Source organism: Delphinapterus leucas, chromosome 11 (genome assembly GCF_059928025.1).
Source record: "Delphinapterus leucas isolate spDelLeu-1000000601 "Yukka" chromosome 11, BTC_Dleu_Yukka2, whole genome shotgun sequence".
In the NCBI taxonomy this organism is placed as follows: Eukaryota; Metazoa; Chordata; class Mammalia; order Artiodactyla; family Monodontidae; genus Delphinapterus; species Delphinapterus leucas.
The window spans coordinates 77,592,448-77,619,156 of record NC_143139.1 but is presented as its reverse complement, the minus strand read 5'-3'; the positions used below and the strand labels follow the sequence as shown (position 1 = coordinate 77,619,156).

The 26,709-nt window shown below is 38.3% G+C and overlaps 2 protein-coding genes across 2 annotated transcripts in view; one reads left to right on the top strand and one right to left on the bottom strand.

Moving 5' to 3' along the window:
* Positions 1–13,140, top strand: part of CCDC38 (coiled-coil domain containing 38) — a 41,347-nt gene extending 28,207 nt beyond the window's left edge. The window contains 8 exon segments of the mRNA XM_089921591.1: positions 23–92; positions 1,631–1,782; positions 3,054–3,189; positions 6,800–6,901; positions 6,904–6,981; positions 7,743–7,948; positions 10,070–10,163; positions 12,258–13,140. Of these exon segments, the coding sequence (XP_089777717.1) occupies positions 23–92; positions 1,631–1,782; positions 3,054–3,189; positions 6,800–6,901; positions 6,904–6,981; positions 7,743–7,948; positions 10,070–10,163; positions 12,258–12,371 (952 nt within the window). The 3' untranslated portion in view covers positions 12,372–13,140.
* Positions 13,141–13,444: 304 nt separating this feature from the next.
* Positions 13,445–22,804, bottom strand: SNRPF (small nuclear ribonucleoprotein polypeptide F). The gene is made up of 5 exons (XM_022562407.2): positions 22,742–22,804; positions 21,378–21,779; positions 19,363–19,488; positions 14,188–14,252; positions 13,445–13,575 (listed from the first exon to the last, which is right to left on the bottom strand). Exons 1-5 carry the CDS (start codon positions 22,802–22,804, stop codon positions 13,509–13,511), a joined length of 723 nt encoding a protein of 240 aa, XP_022418115.2. The 3' UTR covers positions 13,445–13,508.
* Positions 22,805–26,709: the final 3,905 nt, after the last annotated feature.

The following is a 26,709-nucleotide window of genomic DNA, read 5'->3' as shown; positions in this document are numbered from 1 at the left end:
GCATTTTCTTTTTCTTTTACAGCCGAGCTGAAAGTATCAGTTCAGAAGACAGTTTGGAATTCTTTTTAGATGATGATATGGACTATGATCTGGTAACCAGATTATCTTTCTTGATTTAAAAATTGTGTTTGGTGAAAAGTATAAATGCTCATTTCTTCTTTTGAAATTAAAATGTCCTATTCCAAATATTCCACAACTTTCCAGAAGAAAATATGATTTTGATACTGTTCTCCAGTTATATACAGTTCATCTTTGTCATCAGACATTTAATGAAAAATAAATGTCAGGACTTCCCTGGTGGTCCAGTGGTTAAGACTCCGTGCTTCCACTGCAGGGGGCATGGGTTCCATCCCTGGTCGGGGAACTAAGATCCCGCATGCTACACGGTGTGGCCAAAAGATAAAAAAAAAATTAAAAATAAATAAATAAAGGTCTGTAAGAAGGTAACAATTTAGGAGATATACATTATCTACAGTCTTCCTGTAAAAATAACCACCTTCTGACTGTTTATCATTTTATTGGGGCTTGAGGTATACTGGGTAGCTGGACTGTGAGATAAACTGACCTTCAACAAAACAGCCCTGTATGGCTACAACCCTGACTTTGAGCTAATCCCACCCTAAATACAACCACAGAAACTCAAAACGAATGAAAAACACTTGAAAACACCATCCATGTATTATGTATAACATACCTTATCCAAGTCTTTTTTTTTTTAATTGTAGAGAAAACATAACTTACCATCTTAACCATTTTTAAGTGTATGGTACTGTAGCGTTAGCTATAAGCACACTGATGTGTAACAGACCTCTAGAACTTTTTCACCTTGCAAAACTGAAACTATACACCAACTGAACAACTCCCCTATGCCCACTCCCTCTAGCAACCACGTTCTACTTTACATTTCTAAGAGTTTGATTACTTTATATACCTTGTAAAAGTGGAATCATGCAGTATTTGTCTTTTCATGACTGGCTTATTTCGCTTAGTCTCATGTCCTCATGTCTTCCAGGTTTATCCATATTATAGCAAATGACAGGATTTCCTTCTTTTTTAAGGCTGAGTGGATATACCACATTTTCTTTACCCATCCATCCGTCTATGGACATTTAGGTTACTTCCACCTCTTGGCTATAGTAAATATGATGAACATGGGTGTGCAAATATCCAAGTCATCTTGCTAATAATTAAATTTACTTAAAGTAATATAAACTTATACTTAAAATTTTGGAAAATAGAAAATCATTAAAATGTGGGGAGAAAATGACCTTCACTTAGCCTCCTGTCTTTCTCGTTCTTCTGTTCCTCTCCCCTTACCTTTCCGTAGACTTGCCTTTTCCCTTTTTCCTGCCCTTGCCTCCTCCTCTGCTCCATCCCTTCTTCCTTCTCTTTTCCTCACCCTCTTCCTTTTCCCCTTCTCTAATAACCTTCATCTCCCCGCAACACCCAAAGTGCTCTCTTCCTGAAGGCCAGCTCTCACGTGGAAATAGGTTCCTTTGTCACCCTCTGCCCATGTCTCCCTCATAATCAGAACAGTATTCCTTTACCCCACTGTTTTTTTCCTAGATGTCACATGTACACAGGTAACATGTTTTTAAGCGAATTATATTCTTCATTATTGATTGATTAGGAGCCAGAACTTTATTTCAAAGAACCCGAAGAGTTACTTCAGGTCCTCACAGAGCTGGAAGAGCAGAATCTTACTTTGGTACAATACTCCCAAGATGTAGATGAAAATCTTGAAGATGTAAATAAAAGAGAAAAACTTATACAGGATAAAATGTAAGTCATTAAAAACAAGTAGACTTATTCTATTAACCGATTTCTAACCAGAGATAAAGTCCAACTCATTTATGTATGGCCCTTCCTCGTGGTCTCTCTGGATTTAGGATGGGATTTTTGTTAATAATAGTTTACACTGAAGAGTGGAAAAGGTAGAAGTTATATTTACACAGAATAGACTGGCTTTAGTTTAATTTTAGTCCCTACTTTCACTTGTCAAAATATTTTCCTAGCTAGCAATAATAAAAGACAATTTAAAAGATTAAAAAGAATTGAAATATCACCTACTGCCTTAATTTTTGTTCAATACAGTTTTATGCTATCATCTGGCTAATCAATTCATGCTTTGGATAATGCTAATAAATGCATTTTACTTGGCTGTGACTCTCAGCAGAAGTTTTTTGTGTGTGTGACTTAAATATATCATTTTATAATGTACATATTGACACATCAGGGCTACTATAAAAAAGGATTTCTGTTGGGAAGGAGGCTGGATTTGATGACTCACAAAATTCCTTTCTACTCTAAAATTTTATATGATTACAATTTTGGAAAATAGCTTCAAGTTGCAGAGAATAGACCTTTATATCTACTCATTCTAAAAATGTGTAGAACCTTTTTTGGGAAGAGTCTTCTGGATCAGAAGACAGCAATCATTTTAAATAGTTAAGTCAAACTACATTGAACTTTGGAACATATTAACTTGTTCATAAGTCAAGAACCTAAAACCATAATCTCATAACCACCCAGTAGACTACTGTATCCTTTTAATCCTTGTCTCCTCTCTCCCAGTCCTCAGTGTATGGGGCCCCCGCCCTGACAATATGATTTGAGGGGATGGGGTGGGTATGGTTGGGCAGGAAAAGGGGATCTATATCAGAATCTCTAAGTGAGTAGTCAGGAGTCTGTACTTTACCCAGTGGCTCCTCAGATATTCTGATTATCAGCCAGGTTTGAGAACGCTTGGGCTCCCGATACCTCAGCTCTGCTGCTTTCTATTTGGGGGACTCGGGGGAACCACAGAAGTGGGGATGGGGTGAGAAAAATGCTTCCTGATGGAAGTTAAAAAGCATCTGTGCATTTATTTTTCTCACTTTAACCTGAAAAGTTGCATGTACTTTGTCAATGTCTTAAAATATAAACTTGTATTTGGCTTGCTAGACATAGGATGCTGACACATGATCTGGAGGGAGTGCTAAAGCTCCTGACTGATGGCTTATTTCACTAAACCACAAATTACAGACAAGGGTCTCTTTCTTCTTTTGCAATAGAAATACCAACATAGAGTTTCTTTTGGAACACAAGGAAATGCTTAAGGCTAACTGTGTAAGAGAAGAGGAAAAAGCAGCAGAACTGGAATTAAGGTCCAGGCTATTTAGTTTTGGAGAATGTAATTCAGATGCTCAGGTAATCATTCTTTGCCTGCAGTAATTTTATTTTGGCTCATGATATTAATAATCTGCATTCCCTGTGTATTAAGCGTTGGAATAGGGGAATTAAAGCAAACCACAAGTCCCAGGTTGATGATAGAGCCCACAAAGCAGCTTGGAAATAATTACCTTGTCAATATGTAATAGCTAATTTACACAGTAGATAGATAGAAAGCATTCAAATTGGCATTGGAGTTCTCTTAAAATATTACAAAGTATGATGCTGAGATTTCCCCGCCTATAAATACATTTCTTTTAGTCAGTATACATATTACCATACATATGCAGTAGTTCACTACCTGTGATCATTTTGGTATTAATTTGAGGGGCAAATAATTAACAGAGGAATCACTGAATCAGCACTGAAAGGAATTATCTTCCCAACAGTGAGCTTGTAATAGATTGTGGCCTCTTTCGGGTCTGCATAGATCCACGTGTGCTTATCTGTTTGCGTGCTGGTTTCTCCCAGCTCCATGCAAACCCCAGGGTAGGGATTGTCTTACCCTATCTAGTCAGCTAAGTTTAGTGTCCTCATAAAGTAAGTGCTCAATAAATGTTTGTTGAATGAATGATGAGGTTAGTTTTAAGACCCATAACAAACTCCAGCTAACATTGGTTTTCTTGTAAAAATCTCAAATGAATAAAATTCAAAACTCATATGTGAGACTAATATCACAATTATAGTTATGAACTTGATTTTCAAACAGAGGTAGATTTAAGGGGACTCTATCAGAAGATGACTATGCTCCCCTGCCCATAGGTGGGCAGGGTTATAAAAGACAAACCTGTTTATGGCTCCTTCACAGCCCACATTTCCTAGGGTGGCATAACACCCAGAGGTAGGAGGGGATAGGACTGTGCACTGCCAGAGCAGGAAGTGTGATGACAGCCACCTCTCAGTTCTTCAATGCTGGGGTTTTTTTTAAACCTTTTTTTAAATTGTGGTAAAATATACATAACATAAAATTTACAAGTTAACCATTTTAAGCGTACAATTCAGTGGCATTAAGTATATTTGCATAAGCATCACCATTATCTATTTACAGAATTTTTCATCATCCCAAACAGAAACTCTGTACCCATGAAATAATAATTCCCCATTCCCCCACCTTCCAGCTTCTGGTAACCTCTGTTCTACTTTCTGTCTCTATAAAGTTGCCTCATATATATGGAAGCATACAGTATCTGGACTTCTGTTTATGGCTTATTTCACTTAGCATGTTTTCAAGGTTCATCCATGTTGTAGCATGCGTCAGGATTTCATTCCTTTTTACAGCCAAATAATATTCCGCTGTATTTTTATACCACAGTTTGTCTATCCATTCATCTGTTGACAGACACTTGGGTTGTTTCCACCCTTCAATTCTGTTTTAAATAATTCTGAAACTGATTAACATGAAAAATGTCAGGTAAATATCAGTGGTATCTCCCCGTGCCCTCCACCAAGCCCCTTTCATCCAAATTTAGGGTGGCTATGAAAAAAAGTGGCATTTCAATACTCAAACTTTGAAGCAACCAGAGCCCTAAATGGAGAAGATAGAATTGATCTGAAAATTACTTTTTTAAAGACTATGACATTTGGGTCACAAGTGTAATTTTGGCATCCGTGTATTATATACTCTGGGAAAATGGAGCTAATAATTCAGTGTCTCCCAAAAATGTGAAATGTTGGGGCAGAGAAGCAGAGGCAGAGCAGGACAATTGGCAGGGGAAAGTATTCTTTTCTAAGAATTTTCCAGCTTCCCCACTCCCATTCTTTTCATATGTTGAAATGTGCAAAACATAATCCTTTATGAGTGAATAAGCATAGCTGTGTCTAATTTTAATATTCATAAATTATCGTAGGTATTTTGGAGCTATGAGTATTTCATTCTTTCAAAATTTCCACACTCTTAACTGTACTTAATCCCCTAAAAACATTTTTCCTTGATTCAATATTTTACTTTTAAAATAAAATTTTAAACTCAACTATAATGTAATACTGAAAAATGCACAGACCCTAAGTTTATCTCTCAAGGAATTTCCTCAAGGTGAACACACCATTACCACCCCCAGAAGCCTCCCACATGCCCCATTCCAGTCTCTACCATACACACAAGATGACCACTATCTTGACTTCTCTCACCATCGATTAGCTTTCATGTTTTTGAACTTTATATAAATGGAATCATGTAATATGTCTGGCTTGTCTGGTTTCTTCCTCTCAACATTATGTTTGTGAGATTCATACATGTTGTTTTGTGCAGTTGTTTGTTTATCGAACATGAAATGGAATGTAAGCTATTCCGTTGTTCAATTTGCAGAACGTCCTCATCTCTCATTTTATCGTTCTTGGGCACAGGGAGCTAATCAAGTTCAATTGCAAAAGTTGTTTATAGTCAGCACTCAGCAGAACATAACATGGATTAGAATTACAGAATCCTTGAGTTGGAAAGGACTTTAAAGGTCATCTAGACATCTACCCCCTCGCCTATCCAGTCTTGATACAACTATTTCTCCTAATCATTGCTCTGGTCAGATCACTTCCCATTCACTGCTGAAGGCATCCAGAGTTCGTATCCAGTATTCTGAGCCTTTCACGGTCCTGTCCCGATCCTGTCCCGCTACACAGCAGGAAGCAGCATCTCCTCCCACTTCTTGCAGCCTCTCTTGGCTGCCCCTCCTCCGAGGTGCTCTGGGCTGGGACCGCCATCTGGTGGCAGCTCCAGGGATGGGACTGATGCTTTACTTCTCTGTCATCTGTAGGCCTGTGCCTTGAGCTCCCTTTTTCCTTGTCCTTCTGCTCTGTTGGGCCAGGCCCTCAATCTTTTTCATACATGAGTATTTTCTTTAACCTCATTCCCCAATCCTACTTCTTACACTGTTCTTAACTTGTTATCTTAATAAAATCTCTCTCCTTGTCTTTTCCTCTCCTGTTTGACAGGCAGAACTTAAAAAGAAAACAAGACATGCTGAAAGGTCGCTGCCCATCCATCTCTAAAGCTCTAAGTGTTCAAGAGGTTTCCCCACAAAACTTCCATCAACTTACTAATCATTCTCATATTAAAGATGTTTTCTCAGAATATATATTTTTTTCCATATCCAAGTACAATATTTTAGCCCCTTGATGAGTTATACTTTTTTTCCTTTTATATTTTTCTATATATCTAAAGTTTCTAAAAGGAATGTGTTAATATAAATAGGAATACAATAAATGTTATTTAGAAAGGGAAAGAAAAAAGAAGCTTTATGGCAAATAGGACTTTTGCTTTTTTTTACTTTTTCCTGTTACATTATTTTGTATTTCTCCAAATTTCCTAGAAGAAGCATGTTTTAAATATAAATAGGGAATACAGTAAGTGTTACTTTAGAAGAAAAACGGGGGACTTTATGGCAAACAGGACCATCAGAAAGCTTGTTAAACTAGGTGGGACAGACAAGCTGTTTGAAGTAAACTATTGGTAACAGATCTTGACTTGTAATTAAGTGTTGGTGGCTCTGTAATGAGTCTGTGGTTTCAGGAGGGGTCTCCCATGGCTCCTGGAGCCACATCTGTCTTGAGGATTATTTGTCCTTGGCTTTATGGTGATTCTCATCTTCCTGAGCAGAAGCAGGAATGGGGGCAGGATGCTACCTGGAGAACGGTTTACTTTGCCCAGTTTATTGAGATTCTTTTATCTGCGAATGCCGGGTACACAGTGGAGAGACAAAAAGTTTCCTTACGGTCCCGAAACATGTTACCTACAAGCTCGAGCATCTCTACCAACAGTTAAAACGGCACAGTGGCCAGGTACAGGGATCAGCAAGGTTTGGCCTAAGCCTCTGCTTAGACTGGAGTACTAGAATGGCTTCCCAGTGGAGAGAATGAAAAAACTCCTCAAAAGATTTTATAGGCCAGCTTAGGAATCTGTTTGCTTGTAACTTTTTTTTTCCTTAGAGAATGCATTCATTTATTCAGCAAACATTTATTAAGTGCACAGTTATGTGCAAGGTGCTGCTTTAGATATAAGTGTAAAAATAAGAAATAGCTCCTGCCTTCCAGGTGCTTACAGTCTAGGAGGGGAGATAAGGCATGTATGCAAATAACTATCATACAGGATTATAGTTTTAGCAAATTAGAATAGTAAGGGCAAAAAAGGGAGCTCACACACTGTGCTGCTAGGAAATGCGTTAGAGTGGGGAAAAAAAGGATTTAAAATGTTTATGTAGTGTCTACTTGAATGGGAATGATACAGAAAACATTCAAGCAAAAAGACAATCTGTCCTATTAAGTTACTTTTTATACCTAGACTGAAATATTTTTAAAGAAAATAATCCAAGGTGTTACTATAGTAATGATCTGACTATAAATTATAACATAAATTCAATGCTGCATTTTCTTACTGTTCTATGTTGTATTAAAGTTTTTCTTTTAAAAAAGGAAATACTCAGAAGAACATAAAAGCCTTTTTCATTATAATATAGTAAAAGGGAATTTTATGTTTATTGAATGAACAATAAAATAGTAATGAAATTTTATGTTTTCTGCTCTCCTTTTCTTCTCAACCTCAGGAAAAACTGATAGACTCTCTTAGTAAAAAAATTAATCAAGTATACAAAGTCTGCATTGGAGATGCTGAGGTTGGCAGCCTCAACCCAGTTCAAAAGCTGGTAAAAGTAGAGTCTCGCCTGGTGGAACTGAGTGATCTCATTGAATCCATTCCCAAAGAAAATGTGGAGGCAATTGAGAGGATGAAACAGAAAGAACGACGGCAAAAGTACAGTCACTGTCTTATGATATAAATGTAGTGAAAGACTTAATGAGAAGCTGTTGTTGCTTGGATTCCACACACATTAAGGAAGTCTATGATACGGCAAGTCTCTATTATACGCCATATAGAGACCCAGTGGAATCAAACCCAGCCCTGCCCTCCTCATGGAGCTATTATTTAGTGTGGAGACACATAACATCCATATTCTTACGAAATAAATATCTCGTTATCAATTGTAAAATGAGCACTGTGAAGGAGAGAGTTCATCAGGGGCAAATGACATAGTTTTGGATGGGCAAGGGGTCCTTCTAGCCTGAAAAAGTGAATTTTCAGAGTGAATATTCACCACTTACATGAAAATTTTCAAAGGGCCATAATGTAGAAGGAGAACTATACTTGTGGTGAAGGGCCCAAGACTAGAATTAGGAGCCTTTCATTGGAAAACTACAGGGAGACTTAATCTATGAAGGAATTGTTTGAAAGTTAGAGCCATGTAATGAGGGTTTTCCTCAGTTCCTAACTGCCAACACTTACATACATCACATTTACTCATTAACTCATTTATTCCTCAAGATAATCTCATGAAGATTGTCATCCCTGGAACACATACCACCACCCTCACCTCCACCCCTGCCCAGCCCCCATGTCCCCACATCTTTGCCTAGCTTGGGGCCTTTCCCGGAGAATCCACTGATTTAGAAATTTCCATACCAAGTTAAATAAGGATTTTATGTACATACTACCTTTGAGGCAATGATTATTATAAATATAATATGATCCCTAGTATAATGTAGCATATAGAGAATGCTTATAGGTGGAATAATGTTCATGTTATAGCAAAAAAACATGTTGGCAGGCATACTAGAACTATGGCTATGAGCATGGGCATTAGAGCTGACCTGCCTGGGTTCAATCCAGGTTCTGCCATTTACAACTTTTGTGACCTTAGGCAGGCCACACAACCTCTCTTAAGTTTCAGTTTCCTTATCTGTAAAATGGCAGTAATAATGGAACTTATCTCACAGGGTTGTTGTGAGGATTAAATTAAATAATCTATGTAAAAGCGCTAAAGCATGCTTGGCATATAGTAAGTACTCAAAGAGCAGCCATTAATATTAGATACTTTGTTACTGCTTACATTACTGGGGTGGGGGGGATATGGTTTCCTCCATATAAAAACAAAGTCCAGAATATATTAAGGTGATCCTGATGGGATTTTATTGAATATGAAGCAATTTTTTTAAGAAATCATAAATGAAAATCACTCCTTCCAGAAGATGACCTTTGACTAATTATACTAAGAGCATTTGCATCTTGTAATTACTACTATTTCCAGTAGTGATACATGAACCTAATTCCAATTACTTATCATTCTTATCAAAAGGAGAATTTTACTGCATTTTTCCCATGGTTTGGAGGCACCTAACATAACACCTAATTTTGCATAAAAAATGTTCAGTGAATGTTACATTGATAATTATATATACATCCATACAAAAGCTATCACTTGTCCAGTGGTTATTCTGTACCAGGCATTGGACTAGACAGTTTGCATAAGTCAGCTCATTTAATTTTATCCTCATAACAACCCTAAAGAGAACAAAGACAAATACTATTTCTTGGCCTTAATTTGGGGATAACATTCAAAAAGATTTACTGGAAAGTATGTTTTTGTGGTTATCCACTGAACTATATACACTTGTGATCTGTGTACTTTTCTCCATATACTTCATATACTTCAGTAAAAGGTTTAAAAAGAGGGGGAAATAGCTGGAAATTAATTCAAGTGGCTGCCATACGGATTAACCGCGAAGTACCGAACTGTAAATGGAGTGATGAGAAAGCTTTGCTGAGGTGCTTGTTTTAGACCAAGATTTGGATAGATTTTACTTCTTCCAAAATGGTGACATGCATTTTCTTCCTATTTCAACACAAACAGGATTTGTTGTTGAAATTTCACCTGAATATTCAAAACCCATAGATTTGGGTGAAGATGAAGTATTATTTTCATTTAACCTTAAAGGAAACTTTATAATATTTAGGTAATTCTTTACCAAATAGTAATGATGTAGGTCTTTTTTACTTTCTGTGATTTATAGTTAGAACAATGTCTTCCCCTCTTGACAGGTTGCGTGAAGAGAAAGTGAAAGAAAAACAAAAACACCAGGAGGAAAGGCTAAAAACTGCTCTGGAAAGAGCAGGAGCACAACCAAAGAAAAAGGTTTGTGTTTTGTTATTAATAGGTTCCACTACATCAATGTGTGAGGGCTTCTGTGGTGCAAAAACAAAATACCTAACTCATCTAATTTATCCAGGTTAAACTTCAGTAAGATTGCTAACAGCTTAAACTGATCTCTCTCTGGTTCCTTGCTACTTTTAGAATGATTCAAATTACTGGTTCTACAGTTCTCCATTAGACTAACTTTTTGGTAAAAGAAACCTCTCCCCTCTCCTCTTTTTCTTTAGCTCCAGGTGCCAAGAAACTAGAGAATTAAAAAAATAATAGTAAGTGAATTACATACTACTGCAAGGGTCTTTTAATCCTCACACTGTAAAAATAATGAGACTTATAGTTGAAGTTAAAATAATTTACCCAGAGTCACTTCAGATTTAGCAGCAGAATCTGACCAGAAGCCAAGGTTCTTCATATTTCAAGATTACCTGTTCAATAAGTTTAGAATTGGGCAGTCACAGAGTGCATGTGGTCTATGACTCCCCCTAGGTGTGAAGGGCCTTTTGTTTCTATATGCCACTCTCCCTCCTCTGAGCTAGAGTCTGAAGTATATTCCAGGAAGGCAATCTCATAGTTAACTGCAAAGCTAATATGGACATTGATTCTCACCATAGTCACAGCTAACCTATAGTGAATGCTTCTGTGCCTCACAACCAGCCTTTGAGGTAAGTACTTAAAGTTCTGAAGTATGGTAACTGTTAATATGTACTACGTCAAAAAGTGATAATTAATTTTATTTAAATAAGCATTTCATCTTTAAAAGGGTCTGTACTTATCTAGTTCAACTCTGCTTCTCTTGAGAAGTTCAACTCTAACTTCTCTTCTTCTAAGAGAGAATTAATCATTCATCACCCTGCTACATGTATATACTATTATTTACTAAACTCACCAAATTAAAGTGATTATTTTTTAATATATCCATCTTTCCTTTTAGACCATGAATGAGTTTTATGACCTTTGTATCCCCAATGCCTGGCACATAGTGGACACTCAATAAATGCTTACTGAATTAACAGACTAAAAATGAGAATGAAAACTAAATCTGGAAGAAAATTGGAGAAAGAATGTTGATAAGTCAACAATGTATGAAGACCTCTGAAAGAAGATTTTACTCTTTCAGAGGACATTTCATCACTGGCAATTTTCTCAGACAGAAATTAATAACAAAGGTTATCAAAGGAGATCATCACCAGTGAGAGAAAAAATATGACATTAGGAAAGGAATTCAAGGATTCCAGTCCTCTAAGGATATTTTTGTTGTTATAATGAGGGGAGGACTGCTAGTGCTATTTAGTTCTCTGGAGTCAGGAATGTCAAACATTCTACAATGCAGGGGACAGTCACACACAGGGTTGGTGCCCCTTTTGAGGCACAATGGAAATGTCCCATCAAATTTCATGTCTAACAGAACAGTTTTCTTATCCATTTAATTTATACAAATTCAGATATAAAGGCAAAACAAAAAATAAATAAATGAATAAGGAGAAGGGGGAGAAAAGACTCAAAGAGAAAGATTAGTATGATATACTTGAGTATATGCTCCAGAGAGAATAAATAGGTATGAACTGGGGTATCCCTAAGCCTCTCCTGGTGGGACCAAGAGCCAACAGGATTTCTAGTGCCTAAGAAAATAGTACATGGTTTTCTCAAGGTTTTGTTTAACAGGATTTTTAAATGCCAGTCAGCTGTTGCTTAGCAGAGGAAAGTGGTCTCTTCGAACCAATGGAGTAGAAATTAGCTATGGCAGTTACTGAGAAATGAAGTGTTGGCCTCAAACGTGGAGTTTCTCTAAGCTTAGCATACCTGAAACACAAGCTATCTGATGACTTTATCTAAATCCTCCCACTTGCCCATAAAACCTAACTGCCCTGTCTTCTGCATACCATGGTGCTCCATTCGTTACTTAACTTTGCCTGCATTTGGACATCCATTAGGTTATCAATCCCTTTGTAATTGGGATTATTATTTACTATTTTAAACTGTATTATTCTTCAGAAAAATCAAGTTAATATTAGTATTTTAGTTACACTTCAATAGAAAATGGTTATATGAAAATATTAAGTACTTTTTCTTTTGTTTCAGCTGGGAAGACAACTTATCTACCGCTCAAAACCTCCATCTGGTAACAAACGTGAACTACTTTTAGTCAAGGATACAAGAACAAAATCACTGGAGGAAGAATATTTTTTCACTTGAATAGGAGCAGTAAGACATTTATAACCAGAATGCTTTAGGCATATTTTGTAGATTTTTGCTTTTCAGTAATGGCAATATTCTGCCCCACACACAGGCCTAACCAATTTCAGGAAGACAGGTCCTTACTCTAAAAGGCTCTTAGGATTGGAAATGGGAGTTATTTTCTTTTGTTGAAGACCTTTATTATCCACATCCTAACCATTATTCCATATAGCTAAACATTTATACTTTCTGTTGTCCCAGGTGGGGATACACATCCAAAGTGACCTTACTGATGTAACTGTATGGTGAATGACCATTTAAGTGCAATAATGGCATTCTGACAACCTAAGACTTTAAATAATCTTTTTTTTTTCAACCAGTCCACAGGAAAGTTCATAGTGTAAATTTTATCACTGTGGAGTATACATTTTAACAACGTGCAACTCTAAAATACTGATTTGAGGAGTTTAAAACTTAAATGAAAACTACTAGATTATGTTCTCATGAGAACATAATGAGACATAACCAACCATGAGACTGATTTTTAATTCACATTAAGGGGTTCTGTTCAGAAAACTTAATTCTCTTTAAGTGAACAAACCATATGTCTTCAGCCTACATGTCAGTTCACAATTTCTGTTGTGTTCTATACTCAAAACCATCTTAATTTTCAGGTGACGTTTCAATTTTAGCTGTAATGTGCATATCATTTAGCTCACATTGATATAGAATTAACATGTAATTTATTGACTACTAAGTAAAATAATACAGTCTATATTAACTCTAAGAAAATATTTAACTTTATATGTGTCAAAAGTGGCTCAAAAATAACTCTAAAAGAAACAGTTGCTTTTAAAAGGTCTCAGTTAATATACAATTACAAGGGCTAAAATTGACTTTCATAAACATTTATAGAGCATATAAATAAATTTCCCTTATAGAAAAAAAAATACAGCATTGGGCTTACATGAAAACCAACTTGAATAAAGTTGGGTGGCTTTTAAAGCATTAGTTCTGTGAATAATTTTTCAACTGTTTCAACATTTGAGCTCTGCATGTAAATATCTGAATATGAATAGCTCACAGTCAAGTTGAAAAACAAACAAATCTTTATTGTCTACAAATATATATAAAAAAAATTCCCCCCAAAAGATGCTATTCTCTCATTTCCCCATCTTCTTCTTCTTCTTCAACACCCCTGATATAAAGGACATTATTACACCTGTAAACAGAAAAACAGTCCATTTTGTTGTTCCAACAAGAAACCATATAAGATCTGAATTACTACGTTTATTAGATTTTTTCATTACAAAAATATTAATGCTAAAATTACAATACATCATTTCTTTCTCTTTTTTAAAAAAATTTACCTTTGGTTTGTTAAAGAGCACATGACACTCATTTTTATACCATGCGGTTGTTAAAAAATGGTATCTTTATGATCTCCCAAAGGGAATAATGACTAGAGTTTGGAGATGTGAAGCTAGTTCTAGAAAATAAGTGTAATACGAATCCCTAATAGCAGCCAGACCCACCTAAAATTCAAAACCAAGCTCTTGCAACTAAAACCACTGAAAAAGGTACAGTTAAGAGCTAGAAAGTTTAATATCAACACTAGAAAAACCTTAAGAATGAACAATTCCCAAATATTTAAATCTGCTTTGACAAGTTTAACAATTTCAAGAATCTTGAAGTCTAGTTGTAGAATGTTATGTTAAAATTAATAGTGATTTAAAAAAAGTAATTCTGAGATTGGGGCACTAATAGTTTATTTAAACAGGTATTTTTACTGCTCACCAGTAACTCCTAATATAAACTACTGATGCTTTGTTACCTTATTAAAACTTCACCCAGATGTCCAGATAATGCTCCATCTATGTATTCTTCTGTGTTTGCAAGCTTTAAATAAAAAGAAAATATATTAGTATAATCACACAAGAGGAAAATAGTATTATACACCTAATATTGGTGAGAGAACTTATTAACAGAGACCTTTCGGTACCAATGACTCACAGTTACCTACAATAATTAGAAGATTAGCTTTCTATTACTACTGTAGTACTTTTTGGTTTCATATAAACATTCAGTAAAGTTAACATTGATGGATGTAGAACTGATATATAATAAAGCTCGTTTCAACACAATTTTTTAAATATCTCAATAATGTAATATTTCTTTCTATTAAACATTAAAACAACAAGTCAAGGAAGACAGTCTCCAATTTATGAATAAGCTGTGAATAATTCAGGTCTAAAGAAACAGACGTTAACTTTTCTCAGAGTAATAGCATTATATCATATTGAGGAACCCAATGGGTACAAAAGCTATGGCTAAAATACCAAGTACTCTTATATTAGTCAACAACCAAACTAAAGAACTGAGTAAGAATTTTTAAAAATTATGTGCTAATAAACAGGAAAAAAATAAGTTCTTAAGAGGAGGTTTAATTAAGAGTGACCTTTATAGTTACTTTAGAGAACTCTATTATTTCTAATTTTACATCAAAATATTTAGCTTTCCTTTTACATAAAGATAATAAACTTTACTTATAATTTAAAAAAATTACAATCAGTGCTACTGGGACTCACAAAAGAAATGAACAAGATAGAAAGGAACAGGGACGTTTCCTTCATTAACTAGGCAAGTGGGCAAAGGGAAAGAAAAATAGGTCTTAGAGAGGATATAAGGTAAGGCATTTAAAACATGTTAATGAATTAATAATGCTACTAGATATTATTCCTTCTCCCATAGAGAACAAAAAATAACCTCTTAAACTCAGGGGATATGGTTTTGTCTGAAATTGTTGCCAACAATTAGTTTTGTATGCAATAGCTCTCAGAAATAATGTATTAACATCAACTAATTTTTTTTTAAAGTGATTATTTCCGGCAGATGTTCACCAACATTTAAACTGGTTTCTAAATTATAATAATGCTCCAAAGGCCTTCTACCACACTTTAAAAAAACTGAACTATAGCTGATTTACAATACTGTGTTAGTTTCAGGTGCACAGCAAAGTAATTCAGTTACCCCATTTTTCAGATTCTTTTCCATTATAGGTTATTATAAGATATTGAATATATAGTTCCCTGTTTTATACAGTGGGTCCTTGTTGTTTATCTATTTTATACACAGCAGTGTGTATCTGTTAATCCCAAGCTCCTAATTTATCTCTCCCCCACTCCTTCCCCTTTGGTAACCACAGGTTTGTTTTCTGTCTCCGAGTCTGTTTCTGTTTTATAAATAAGTTCATTTGTATCATTTTTTAGATTTCACATTTAAGTGATATCATACGATATTTGCCATTTTCTGTCTGACTTCCTTCACTTAGTATGATCATCTTTAGGTCCATCCATGTTGCTGCAAATGGCATTACTGCATTCTTTTTATGGCTGAGTAATATTCCATTGTGTGTGTGTGATACATATGTACCACATCTTCTTTATTCACTCATCTGCCGATGGACATTTAGGTTACTTCCATCCATGTCTTGGCTATTATAAACAGTACTGCTGTGAACACTGGGGTGCATGTATCTTTTTGAATTAGTGTTTTCTCCAGATATATGCCCAGGAGTGGGATTGCTGGGTCATATGGTAACTCTATTTTTTGTTTGTTTGTTTGTTTGTTTTTGCGGTACGCGGGCCTCTCACTGTTGTGGCCTCTCGCGTTGCGGAGCACAGGCTCTGGACGCGCAGGCTCCGGACGCGCAGGCTCAGCGGCCATGGCTCACGGGCCCAGCCGCTCCGCGGCATGTGGGATCTTCCCAGACCGGGGAACGAACCCGTGTCCCCTGCATCAGCAGGCGGACTCTCAACCACTGCACCACCAGGGAAGCCCTATTTTTTAGTTTTTTAAGGAACTCCCCCCATACTGTTCTCCATAGTGGCTCCACCAATTTACATTCCCACCAACAGTGTAGGAGGGTTCCCTTTTCTCCACACCCTCTCCAGCATTTATTGTATGTAGATTTTTTGATGATGGCCATTCTGACCAGTGTGAGGTGATACCTCATGGTAGTTTTGATTTGCATTTTTCTAATAATTAGTGATGCTGAGCATCTTTTCATGTGACTTTTGGCCATCTGTATGTCTTCTTTGGAGAAATGTCTATTTAGGTCTTCTGCCCATTTTTTGATTGGGTTGTTTGGTTTTGTTTTGTTTTTTTGATATTGAGTTGTATGAGCTGTTTGTATATTATCACATTTTAAATAAAATCCAAAATTCTTACAATCCCTTAAAAGGTCTTCCATGACTACCATTCCAATCTTTCTATCATACTTCCTGTAACTCACTCTGCCCTCACCTTCTTGTTGTGCCTTGAAAAGAAAAAGCATGTTTCTGCCGCAAAGCCTTTGCAACTTGCTGTTCCCTCAGATTGGGATGCTCCTTCCCCAAACACTCTCTTCAGTTGCTCACTCAATTCTGGTCTCTGTCTAAATTTACTTCCTCAGAGAGGCTTTCCCTGGCTATCCTATCTAATACTGTACACTCTTGTCACCCTCTTCCATTTCTGCTTTCTTTTTCTCCATAGCATCTATCATTACCTGATACCATATCACATTATATTACCATCTCCCATCACTAAAACACAAACTTCTTGAGGATAGGGACTTTGTTTTTGTTCACTGGTGTATTCACAGTGCCAGGCACATAGGGGCTCTCAGTAAATATTCACTGAGTGAACAAACTCAAAAGCATCACCAATGCAGTTAGTTACTCAGAGATAACATATCATAACTCTGACAGGTTCACTAGGAAGCCATATTACTTCTAAAACCAAATATTTGGTGGGTATTCTTTATTCCTTTCTTTTAATGAGATATAGTTCTTTATAAAATTCTCTTTTAAAGTATACAAGTCAGTGGTTTTTAGTATATTCATAAAGTTATGTAATTATCACCACTATCTAAGTCTGGAACATTTTCAGCACAATGGATATAGTCTTCAAATTTCTCTATGGCCTTGGTAAATGATTCCTGCTTAGGGAATTTTCCAGGCCAAAACCATGCTCTATAAGAACTTTGGGGACCTGAGCATTGTCTGTTCAGGTGGTAAACTCTTAAATTAAGGAAAATGTCAGCTTTGGGCCTACAAGTGCTCCTATTAGTACTGTGCCTACTGCACTATCAGTTTGGAATACTTGGGAGTCATGATTGGTTTGACCACCTATCTAGGTACCCTTTAAAGTTCACTCATCAGCCATTAATCAGTCACATAAATACCTGCGCTTCAGGAAAATATAACCTCAAACTCTTTCTTCAAAAACCCGTCTGAAAACTATTGAATTAAACAACAAAAAAACCAAACACCCCAATTTAAAAATGGACAAAGGACATGAACAGGCATTTCTCCAAAGATATGTAAATGACCAATAAGCACATAAAAAGATCTTAACATCACTAATCATTAAGTAAATGCAAATCAAAACAATGAGATACCACTTCACACTCATTAGGATGACTATTAAAAAAAAAAACCAGAAAATAACAAGTGTTGGTGAGGATGTCAAGAAACTGGATCCCTTGTACATTGTTGGTGGAATGTAAAATGGTGCAGCTGCTGTGGAAAACAGTCTGGCACTTCCTCAAAAAATTAAACAAAGAATTACTGTATGATACAGCAATTCCACTTCTGAATACAGACTCAAAAGAACTGAAAGTAGAGACTCTAACTGATATTTGTACACCTATGTTCACTGAACTATTCACAACAGTCAAAAGGTGGAAACAATTCAAATATTCACCAACAGAAGAACGATTAAAATGAGGTAGAGTTGACCCTTGAACAACACAGGTTTGAGACCGCATGAACAAGCTGATGCAGAACCACGGATACGGAGGGCCAAGTATGGACTCAAGCATCTGTGGATTTCAGTATACCAGGCAGGTCCTGGAACCAATCCCCCAAGGATACTGAGGGACCGCTACACACAATGGAATATTTCAACCATAAAAAGGAATGAAATTCTGATACATGCTACAACATGGATGAACCCTGAAAACACCATGCTGAATGAAATAAGTCAGACACACAAGGACAAATATTGTAGGATTCCACTTATATGAGGTTCCTAGAATAAAGACGAACAGTGTTTACCAGGAGGCAAAGGGAATGGGGAGTTATTGTTTAATGGGTAGAGTTTCCCTTCGGGATGATGAAAAAGTTCTTGAAATGGATAATGGTGATGGATGCACAACCATGTGAATGCAGTTAATGCCACTGAGTTGCACACTTGAAAATGGTTAAAGTGGTAAATTTTGTGCTATATATATTTTACCTCAATTAAAAACAAAACGTGGCTGAAACATTTACAGAAGCTAGTTTAATAGACAAGTAGCCAGTTCATTAATTCTTTTGGTCAGTCTGTTTTCTCCCTCAAGAATTGCTTTTATCGGGCTTCCCTAGTGGTGCAGTGGTTGAGAGTCCGCCTGCTGATGCAGGGGACACGGGTTCGTGCTCCGGTCCGGGAAGATCCCACATGCCGTGGAGTGGCTGGGCCCGTGAGCCATGGCCGCTAAGCCTGCGTGTCCGGAGCCTGTGCTCCGCAATGGGAGAGGCCACAACAGTGAGAGGCCCGCATACCGCGAAAAAAAAAAAAAAAAAAAAAGAATTGCTTTTATCAAATTACTTTGATGTTGTACATTTAGCATTCATCAAAAGACTTAAGAATTTCACTGGAAAAGTTTCTCTCAGAGCTAAGTGCTGGGAAGTTTTGCTTTTTCTGCGAACTCTAGTGTATTTGTCTTATGGCATTGTGAATCAAATGTCTGAGCTCTTCTTACTTTTAACCGCTAGGAGTCAAATCCGTGCTTGAATTTTGGTTTAATATGTCTCATACATAGTTATCACAGTTACAACACCCTCCTTGGCCTTGACTTTATTCCTGAATTTTGCTCTGTGTTTGTCAATTAAATTAATTACATCTTTGTAAGTCACACTAAACCTTTAAGGAGTCAGGTGAAGAAAAATAAATACAATTTAATGATCTTTGTAACTCTTCAGCTTACCTGCATGTTCATATAGCCATCTACAGACACCAGGTAGCCTTTGTACTCCATTCCCCACTTAAGCTTCACCATTACTGGCTTTCCTGTTAATCCATTGAGGAAAGGTTTGGGATTGAGGGGCAAACTCTGCACAAAGAACAAAAAAAGAACCCAATTGATTATTTTTCCTTAGTTTGGCTTCCATTACCTACTCTCTTCTCTATCAAATCACCAATATTTTATAGTATCCAAATAAAGCAAAACTCTTGTTTCCCTCTCACATTATTACATAATTTTCACTTTTGTTGAAGAACATCAGAGAAACTTAAATACCTAGTTAGCCAATTTCACCTTCAATCCATCAAGACTTGTAGAAGTATTCATTGTTCACTTAAGAAACACTGAACACCTAATATGCATCACTCACTGTTCCAAGGTCATAAAGAAACAAAGGTAAAGGCAGAAAAAAGAAAAAAAAAAGCAGATAACAGTCCCTGTCCTCAGGCCCACAGTGGGAGGGGGGAGGGCCAAAACACATGCAAATAGACAATTATTTTGCAATGTAGTAAGAGGAGATATGCTATGTACAAGGGTACCAAACAATCAAACAATCCAGGTTAAAAGAAAAGGAAGAGTTGCCTGAAATAAGTAATGCCTCTGTTTTAAAGGATGAGAGGTATTTCCAGAGGGAAAAGGGCTGATCTGGTGGGGTGGGGGTGGGGGTACCTATGTAAAAGGAGGGAAGAGTGAATGAACAAGGGATCTCAGGGACACACAAATTAGTTTTGTATGAGGCTACAGAAGGAGGCAGGGACAGATCATGCTCCACGATCTTCAACTGAATTCCAGGAGCTAGGACTGGGTCTTCTTTGACTTTGCAGCGCCTCCTACATATGGGCAGTCACTTAATGTTTGTTTATTCAGCTAACCGGTAGTACCCCCAGTGAATTCAGACTTTTCTTCCTTTCCTCATCTGCTCACTCATCGGCCAAAGAAAGAAAACCAAGAAACTTGGCTACTAAACCCTCTAGAATAAGCACATTCACAGTGATCTCAAATGGGTCTCCAGTTTTCACTCATCTTTCTCCAACTTATTAGCCACATGGCAAGTATTATTTTTATCATACGATGTCTCTGCTTAAAATGCTTCGATGGCTTCCAACTGCACTTGGAGTGGAACCCAGACCTCCTAAAACGGCCTAAGAGGTCTTGCCCAACCCTATCTCATGACCACTATCCTTCCAGGCGGCTGTGGCTTTCTCTCAATTCCTCCAGCTAGTCAGGTGTTCCTTCCGGCCTCACAGCCTGTGCTCCTGTTCCCTGAGCTTGAGGTACACACGCTTCCTCCTGCTCTTCACGGGGCTGCATTCCATATCTCTTAGATTTCAGGTTCAATCCCTCCTCCAAGGGATGCCACCTGTAACCACTCTTCTAACGTACCACGGCGCCCCCTCACAGCACCGTTTGCTCCCTTCTTAGCAGTTAACGTTATTCGAAATTATGTATTTATCGTTGTTTGATTAATGTCTGAGTTAACCTAGAGCAGGGTCCGCGTCAGTACTTTTTATCCTATATTCCTAGCACCTAGAACGTTACCTGGCCCTGGCAGGTGGCAGGCGCTCAGTAAAGCTTTGCTAAACGAACAGGAGAATGCTCAATGCCTGGGCTCTGTATTCCAAAGGGCTGCAGGGCCCCCCAACATCACGGGACGAAAGCGGATTGTGGAGTGTGATAAGTGGGACGTGAAAAACCGCTGCATTTTTACCCCAGCCCTGTGGCCCCAGGCAGCAAGGACACCTCAGGCTCGGATACAAAACGAAGACGGGGAAGAGGGCAGGGGCACTCCTGGGGAGGGGAGCGCTTCGGAAGGAGGGCGCGCCTCAGACACCCAGAGCAGAGAGAAAGGGGCTGGCCACCCGGCGCGCCGCGCCTCACGCGGATGAATGGGAAACGCGCGAACCAACCACCAGGCCCGGCAAGGCTGGTCACCCGCCCTCTCTCTCTCACGGGACACTGGCCGCTCTCTTTCTCCTTACCATCGCGACTACTGCTGCAGTAGTGGGCAAATGCTGCAGGCTACTCGCCGCCGACCCAGCTGTCGTCCGACCCTCGTGACTGGAGTAGCCACAGCAGGGTCCCCAACCGCGTAGCTTCAGAGAAATGGCCGCCAGATAGCAGCGTGACCTTTCACCTCCGACTACCTCTCTTCTGGCTTCTGTGATTGGACGCAAAGAGGTGCGTGCTGATTGGAGGAGGTGGCTGGGCACGTCTCCTAGCAACCAGCTGCGCCGAGTGGGCGCGCGCCTCCACGGTAGTGCGCGGGCCTCTGGGAAACCGGCTGCTCCAAGCCAACGGGAGGATGCCTGCGAGGCTGCAAATGCCGTGAGGCGGCTCTGGTTTCTCGTTTGCTCACCTACCTCGAGGGTGCACTGTGTACCCTGTAGAGTGGACGTGATGTCTTGCCAACTTGGCTAGTGGGGGGTTCCTTTGTCCTCGTACACCTGGGAGAACGAATTTGGGGCTCTCGGGTTTCCTCCTCACTTTCCCACAGAATCTGTGCTGGGAGGTCTCCTCTGACACGGTCCCCTTCTCTCTGTTCTGTAATGCTCAATGCTCATGTCAACCCACTTCAGGGGAAGTGGGAGAAGCAAGACTAGATAGGCTAAGGGACGTGAAACGCACCGAAGTAAGGTTTTCAGATGAGGTTACATGGAGTCTAGAACATGGTGTGGTGGGCTCCCGCTCCATCTGTTTCTTTTGCGTTGTGAGCAGAGGCCCGCTACAGTCTTTATACTGCACTTATAGCAGAAGGTGGAGGATGTTTACGCTATCACGGATTGATCCTTCTAATATAAGAGTAGAATTGTTGGGTCATACAGTAATTCTGTACTTGACTTTTTGAGGAGCTACCAAACTGCTTTCCACAATGCCTGCACCATTTTACATTCCCACTAGCAATGTATGAGATTTCTAATTTCCCCACATTCTCACCAACACTTATTTACCATTAAAAAATATTATCATAGTCATCCTAGTAATCCTAATAATAATAAGCCGTCTCATTGTGGGTTTGACTTGTATTTCCCTAATGACTAATGATGTGGAGCAACTTTTCATGTGCGTATTGGCCACTTGTATATCTTTGGAGAAATGTCTGTTCAAGTCCTGTATGCCTTTTTATATGTTCTATTTATGGAACCCTTGAATGTATTGCCTAATTTGAAAAGTCATGTGACCATTCTGGGTCTCAGTTTCTTCGCTGATAACAATAAAGGGATTGGACTCGATCGGGGTTTTCAACCTCAATACTAGTGACATTTGGGGCCAGACAATTCTTGTTGTGGGGACTGCCCTTTGTATTGTAGAATGGATGTATTGTAGCAGTATCCCCAGCCTCTACCAAGTAGATGCCAGTTGCAACGCTCTCCCTCCAAGTTGTGATAACCAAAATGTCTCCAGACATTGCCCAGTGTCTTCTGGAGGGCACAGTCATCCCCTGTTGAAAACCACTGGATTAGATCCATGATTTGTAAACACAGGCCACAGACTTGGATCACTTTGCAGGTAGTATTGAGGCTTTGCAAACTATTTGTATTATTAAAAAATAAACAAAACAACTAACAAATCGTACATTTATTTAACAGGGACTGTATAAGAATGATGAAAACCTGATGCTTCTCTGCTTTTGATTAGAATGAAATCAACTCAAAATACAAATACTAGTTGATAATCATGGATCAGAAGCTCTGATTGACATTTATATATGTATCTGATTTATAAAAATGGGAAAGCAAATTGTCAATAAATGATGTTTTTTAGTTTCATAAATCATAGATTCAGTTTGGGGGGAGGGTAGATAATAAAACCCTTTGCGGGTAAAAAGCTGGGAACCCCTCAGCTAGCTGACCAGTGTTAAAAACTGACTTTAAACACAGTTCGGTTCTTTGCCGTACTTCCACAAGGTGGCAGTGGTGAGTTTTGAGTAAAATTTCTAATCATACAGGCACTTGGAAGTTAATCTGTTCAAAAGGGGACTTCACTGTTCTCAAAACACAAACGACCCACTACTGGGCATATACCCTGAGAAAACCATAATTCGAAAAGAGTCATGTACCAAAATGTTCATTGCAGCTCTATTTACAATAGCCCAGAGATGGAAACAACCTAAGTGTCCATCATTGGATGAATGGATAAAGAAGATGTGTGGCACATGTATACAATGGAATATTACTCAGCCATAAAAAGAAACGAAATTGAGCTATTTGTAATGAGGTGGATAGACCTAGAGTCTGTCATACAGAGTGAAGTAAGTCAGAAAGAGAGAGACAAATACCATATGCTAACACATATATATGGAATTTAAGAAAAAAAAATGTCATGAAGAACATAGGGGTAAGACAGGAATAAAGACACAGACCTACTAGAGAATGGACTTGAGGATATGGGGAGGGGGAAGGGTAAGCTGTGACAAAGTGAGAGAGTGGCACAGACATATATACACTACCAAACGTAAAATAGATAGCTAGTGGGAAGCAGCCACATTGCACAGGGAGATCAGCTTGATGCTTTGTGGCCACCTAGAGGGGTGGGATAGGGAGGGTGGGCGGGAGGGAGACGCAAGAGGGAAGAGATATGGGAACATATGTATATGTATAACTGATTCACTTTGTTATAAAGCAGAAACTAACACACCATTGTAAAGCAATTATACTCCAATAAAGATGTAAAAAAAAAAAAACACAAACGAAACAGAACAAAACCACATAGAACTTCTCCCACAGTCTCCTGTGCTGTACAGTCCCCATCCCCCTCATCCCTCAAATGTTTCCAGTGAATCAAATTTTTAAAAATAAGCTTGTTATTCTACTTTTCATCTGTTACCCACCTTGTTGCTAGAAGTATCTCTAACCTCCCCTCCTCCAAAATAAAATGAAAATCTGGACATACTACTCTGCTACCTTTTTTTGGTTCCCATGTACCAGCGGCCTAAAACAAGTTCCTTCCCAAAGTTTCTTTCCAGCTTTATGTCTTTCCTTTCTGTCCCACAAACCACAAAGCTGGCCTTTGAATCACAGGCCATGTTTTTTTGTGTGTGTGTTTTTTTTTTTACAACTCCATGTACTTACACATGATACTCTCTCCATCTAGAAATCCTTTCTCCTGTTTGCTTTGCCTGGAAAATTCTTATCTCCATGATCCAATTCAAATGGGCACTTTAGGTCTGAAGACTTCTCTTAAACTTCCCCAGGCCATTAGTTATTCTGTCACATGGTTCTACACCATCTATCCTGTTTTAACACCAGCTACCCTCTGTTTTAGAGAAAAAAAGATTTTGTTCATTAACTCATTTGTTGCTGTTACATTTTGTCCCCTAATGCAATGCACATCATTTTCCACATTCTGTTGGCTAGAACACAGTCACATGACCTCACCTAAGTCCAATGGAGGCTGGGAAGTGTGCTTTGTCAGTGCACAGGAGGAAAAAGGCAACGTGAACAGAGTGGTCTCTGTCACCCTCAGAAATTCTACTCTAACAATTAGGTTACTTTTTACAATTTTACCTAACCTCTTATATGCCATCTGTTTACACTCATTCTATTTTAGGCTGTATATCAATATGTTATCCAGCTTCATTATCACCTTTCATTGTCCCGGGGTATTTATCAACTATAATTCCAATGCTGAAATAACTACTGTTAAATTTTGTTATCATCTCTTTTCTCTATGTATAAGTGTATGTATTTTGATATAGTTGGAATAATATATAAATTTTTATCCTGTTTTACTTAACATTATAGTAAAAATAATTTCTCTTTCTTAGGAATGTTTCAGTGTCAATATTTTTAATGGCTGCATAATATTTATCATATATATAGATATAACCTAATTGTTGGGATTTAAGTTGTTTCTTGATTTGTTACTATATTAAATATCAATCTAGGAATATTCTATTTATGTATGTATATTTCTTTCCTTTATGTCCATGTATCTCTGTACAAGTCTTTCTGTAACATGGGTGCCTCTGTGCTACCAGAGGTAGTTTAGTGCAAAGTGTGTGGACTCTGGAATAGGCACTGCTCAAGTTCAAGTTCCTTCATGGGCCTTCTGACTTTGAGTTCTTCATTTGTATAGTGGGGCCAACGGTAGTCTCTACCTCCTGAGGTTTGGGATGACTAAATTAGTTAATAATTAAAAGAGATCCTTTCCTTCTTGAAACTTTCATTCATTTATTCAGCAAATATATATTGTGTCACAACGTGCTGATCATTATTCTAGGGGCTGTGGATGCAACTGTTCCAAAAGGAAGGAACAATCTGTGGGAGAAACTCAACCAGAAAGCAAAGAAATAATTACAACTATTATGTGCTGAAAGGAAGTGAACTGGGCGGGGAGATAGAGAAACGGTATGGTGGAAAGTGAAACCAACTCAGATAAGGAAGTTCTATTTTGCCTAAATTTGTCTAAAGACCAGTCTGCCAAATGACGAATATACCAAAAATTGCTAAATATTTAAAACAGGTTGTTCAGAATGTTCCCTGCAATGGTTTCACTGTCAGTGAGTGGCCAGGGTAGAGGCAAAGCTCCAGTTTACAAAAATAGAGAAGACAGCAAAAGCTTTCTGATGGAAAGTTTACCCTCAAACAGTGCTAGGCATCCTCAGATGAAATGCACGCAAAATTGATAATCAACTGAGCTGAACCCATAAATCCTTGGAGGAAAACAGCTGTGGCAAAATGACTGCAGTGAATCTTGCATGTAATGAAAATTTCAAAAGCAATCAGCAATTCAGCAAAGCCTTCTGGAAGTCAGAGAAGGCTTTTCTGAGGAGGTGATATTTAACCTGAGGCCAAAAATATGAGAAGGCATAAAAACTCCTCTATTCGTAATAATTGGACTACTCACACAGTACATATTATAGATCGTTCTGTATTGTGGTATTCGTGTACATGTATTTGACATCCTACTATAAGTTCCTTAAGTGCAAGGTAAACAAAAATTCAGTGTTTGGTTACTGCTAAATGAGGACTGAGTGTGGTGAGACAAACAAAAGTGTCTGCTGGGCCATCCCTGTGGCTGCCTCTGGGTTGCCTGGTAGTAAGCCTGCTGGGCTTGGTGGCTCCTTGCCCTCTCTCTGCAAGGGTTCCAGGTGCTAGCACTGCTAGGCCACTAGTGTTCCCAGCACTGGTATGGAACAACCCTGAGCAGCTGGCAACCAAGCTCGAAGACCAGTTTTCCTCTACATGCAAGGCTGTTCTCACAAGGAGGGGGCAGGCAAGTTTGCTTTTCTGGAGCACAACCCTTGAAGTATCTAGCCATGCCAAGCCCACACATATCTGTCCATGGGATGCCAAACAGGCTGCTGACCCT

Bases quoted from the DNA above. Each gene is read 5' to 3' on its own strand.
- SNRPF (XM_022562407.2), bottom strand. From the start codon at position 22,804: ATGTCTGGAGACATTTTGGTTATCACAACTTGGAGGGAGAGCGTTGCA. The intron at 14,253-19,362 runs GTAAGCTGAAGA...TTTTATTTAAAG, and splicing joins ATGGCTATATGAACATGCAG to CTTGCAAACACAGAAGAATA. The intron at 13,576-14,187 runs GTAACAAAGCAT...TTCTGTTTACAG, and splicing joins CTGGGTGAAGTTTTAATAAG to GTGTAATAATGTCCTTTATA.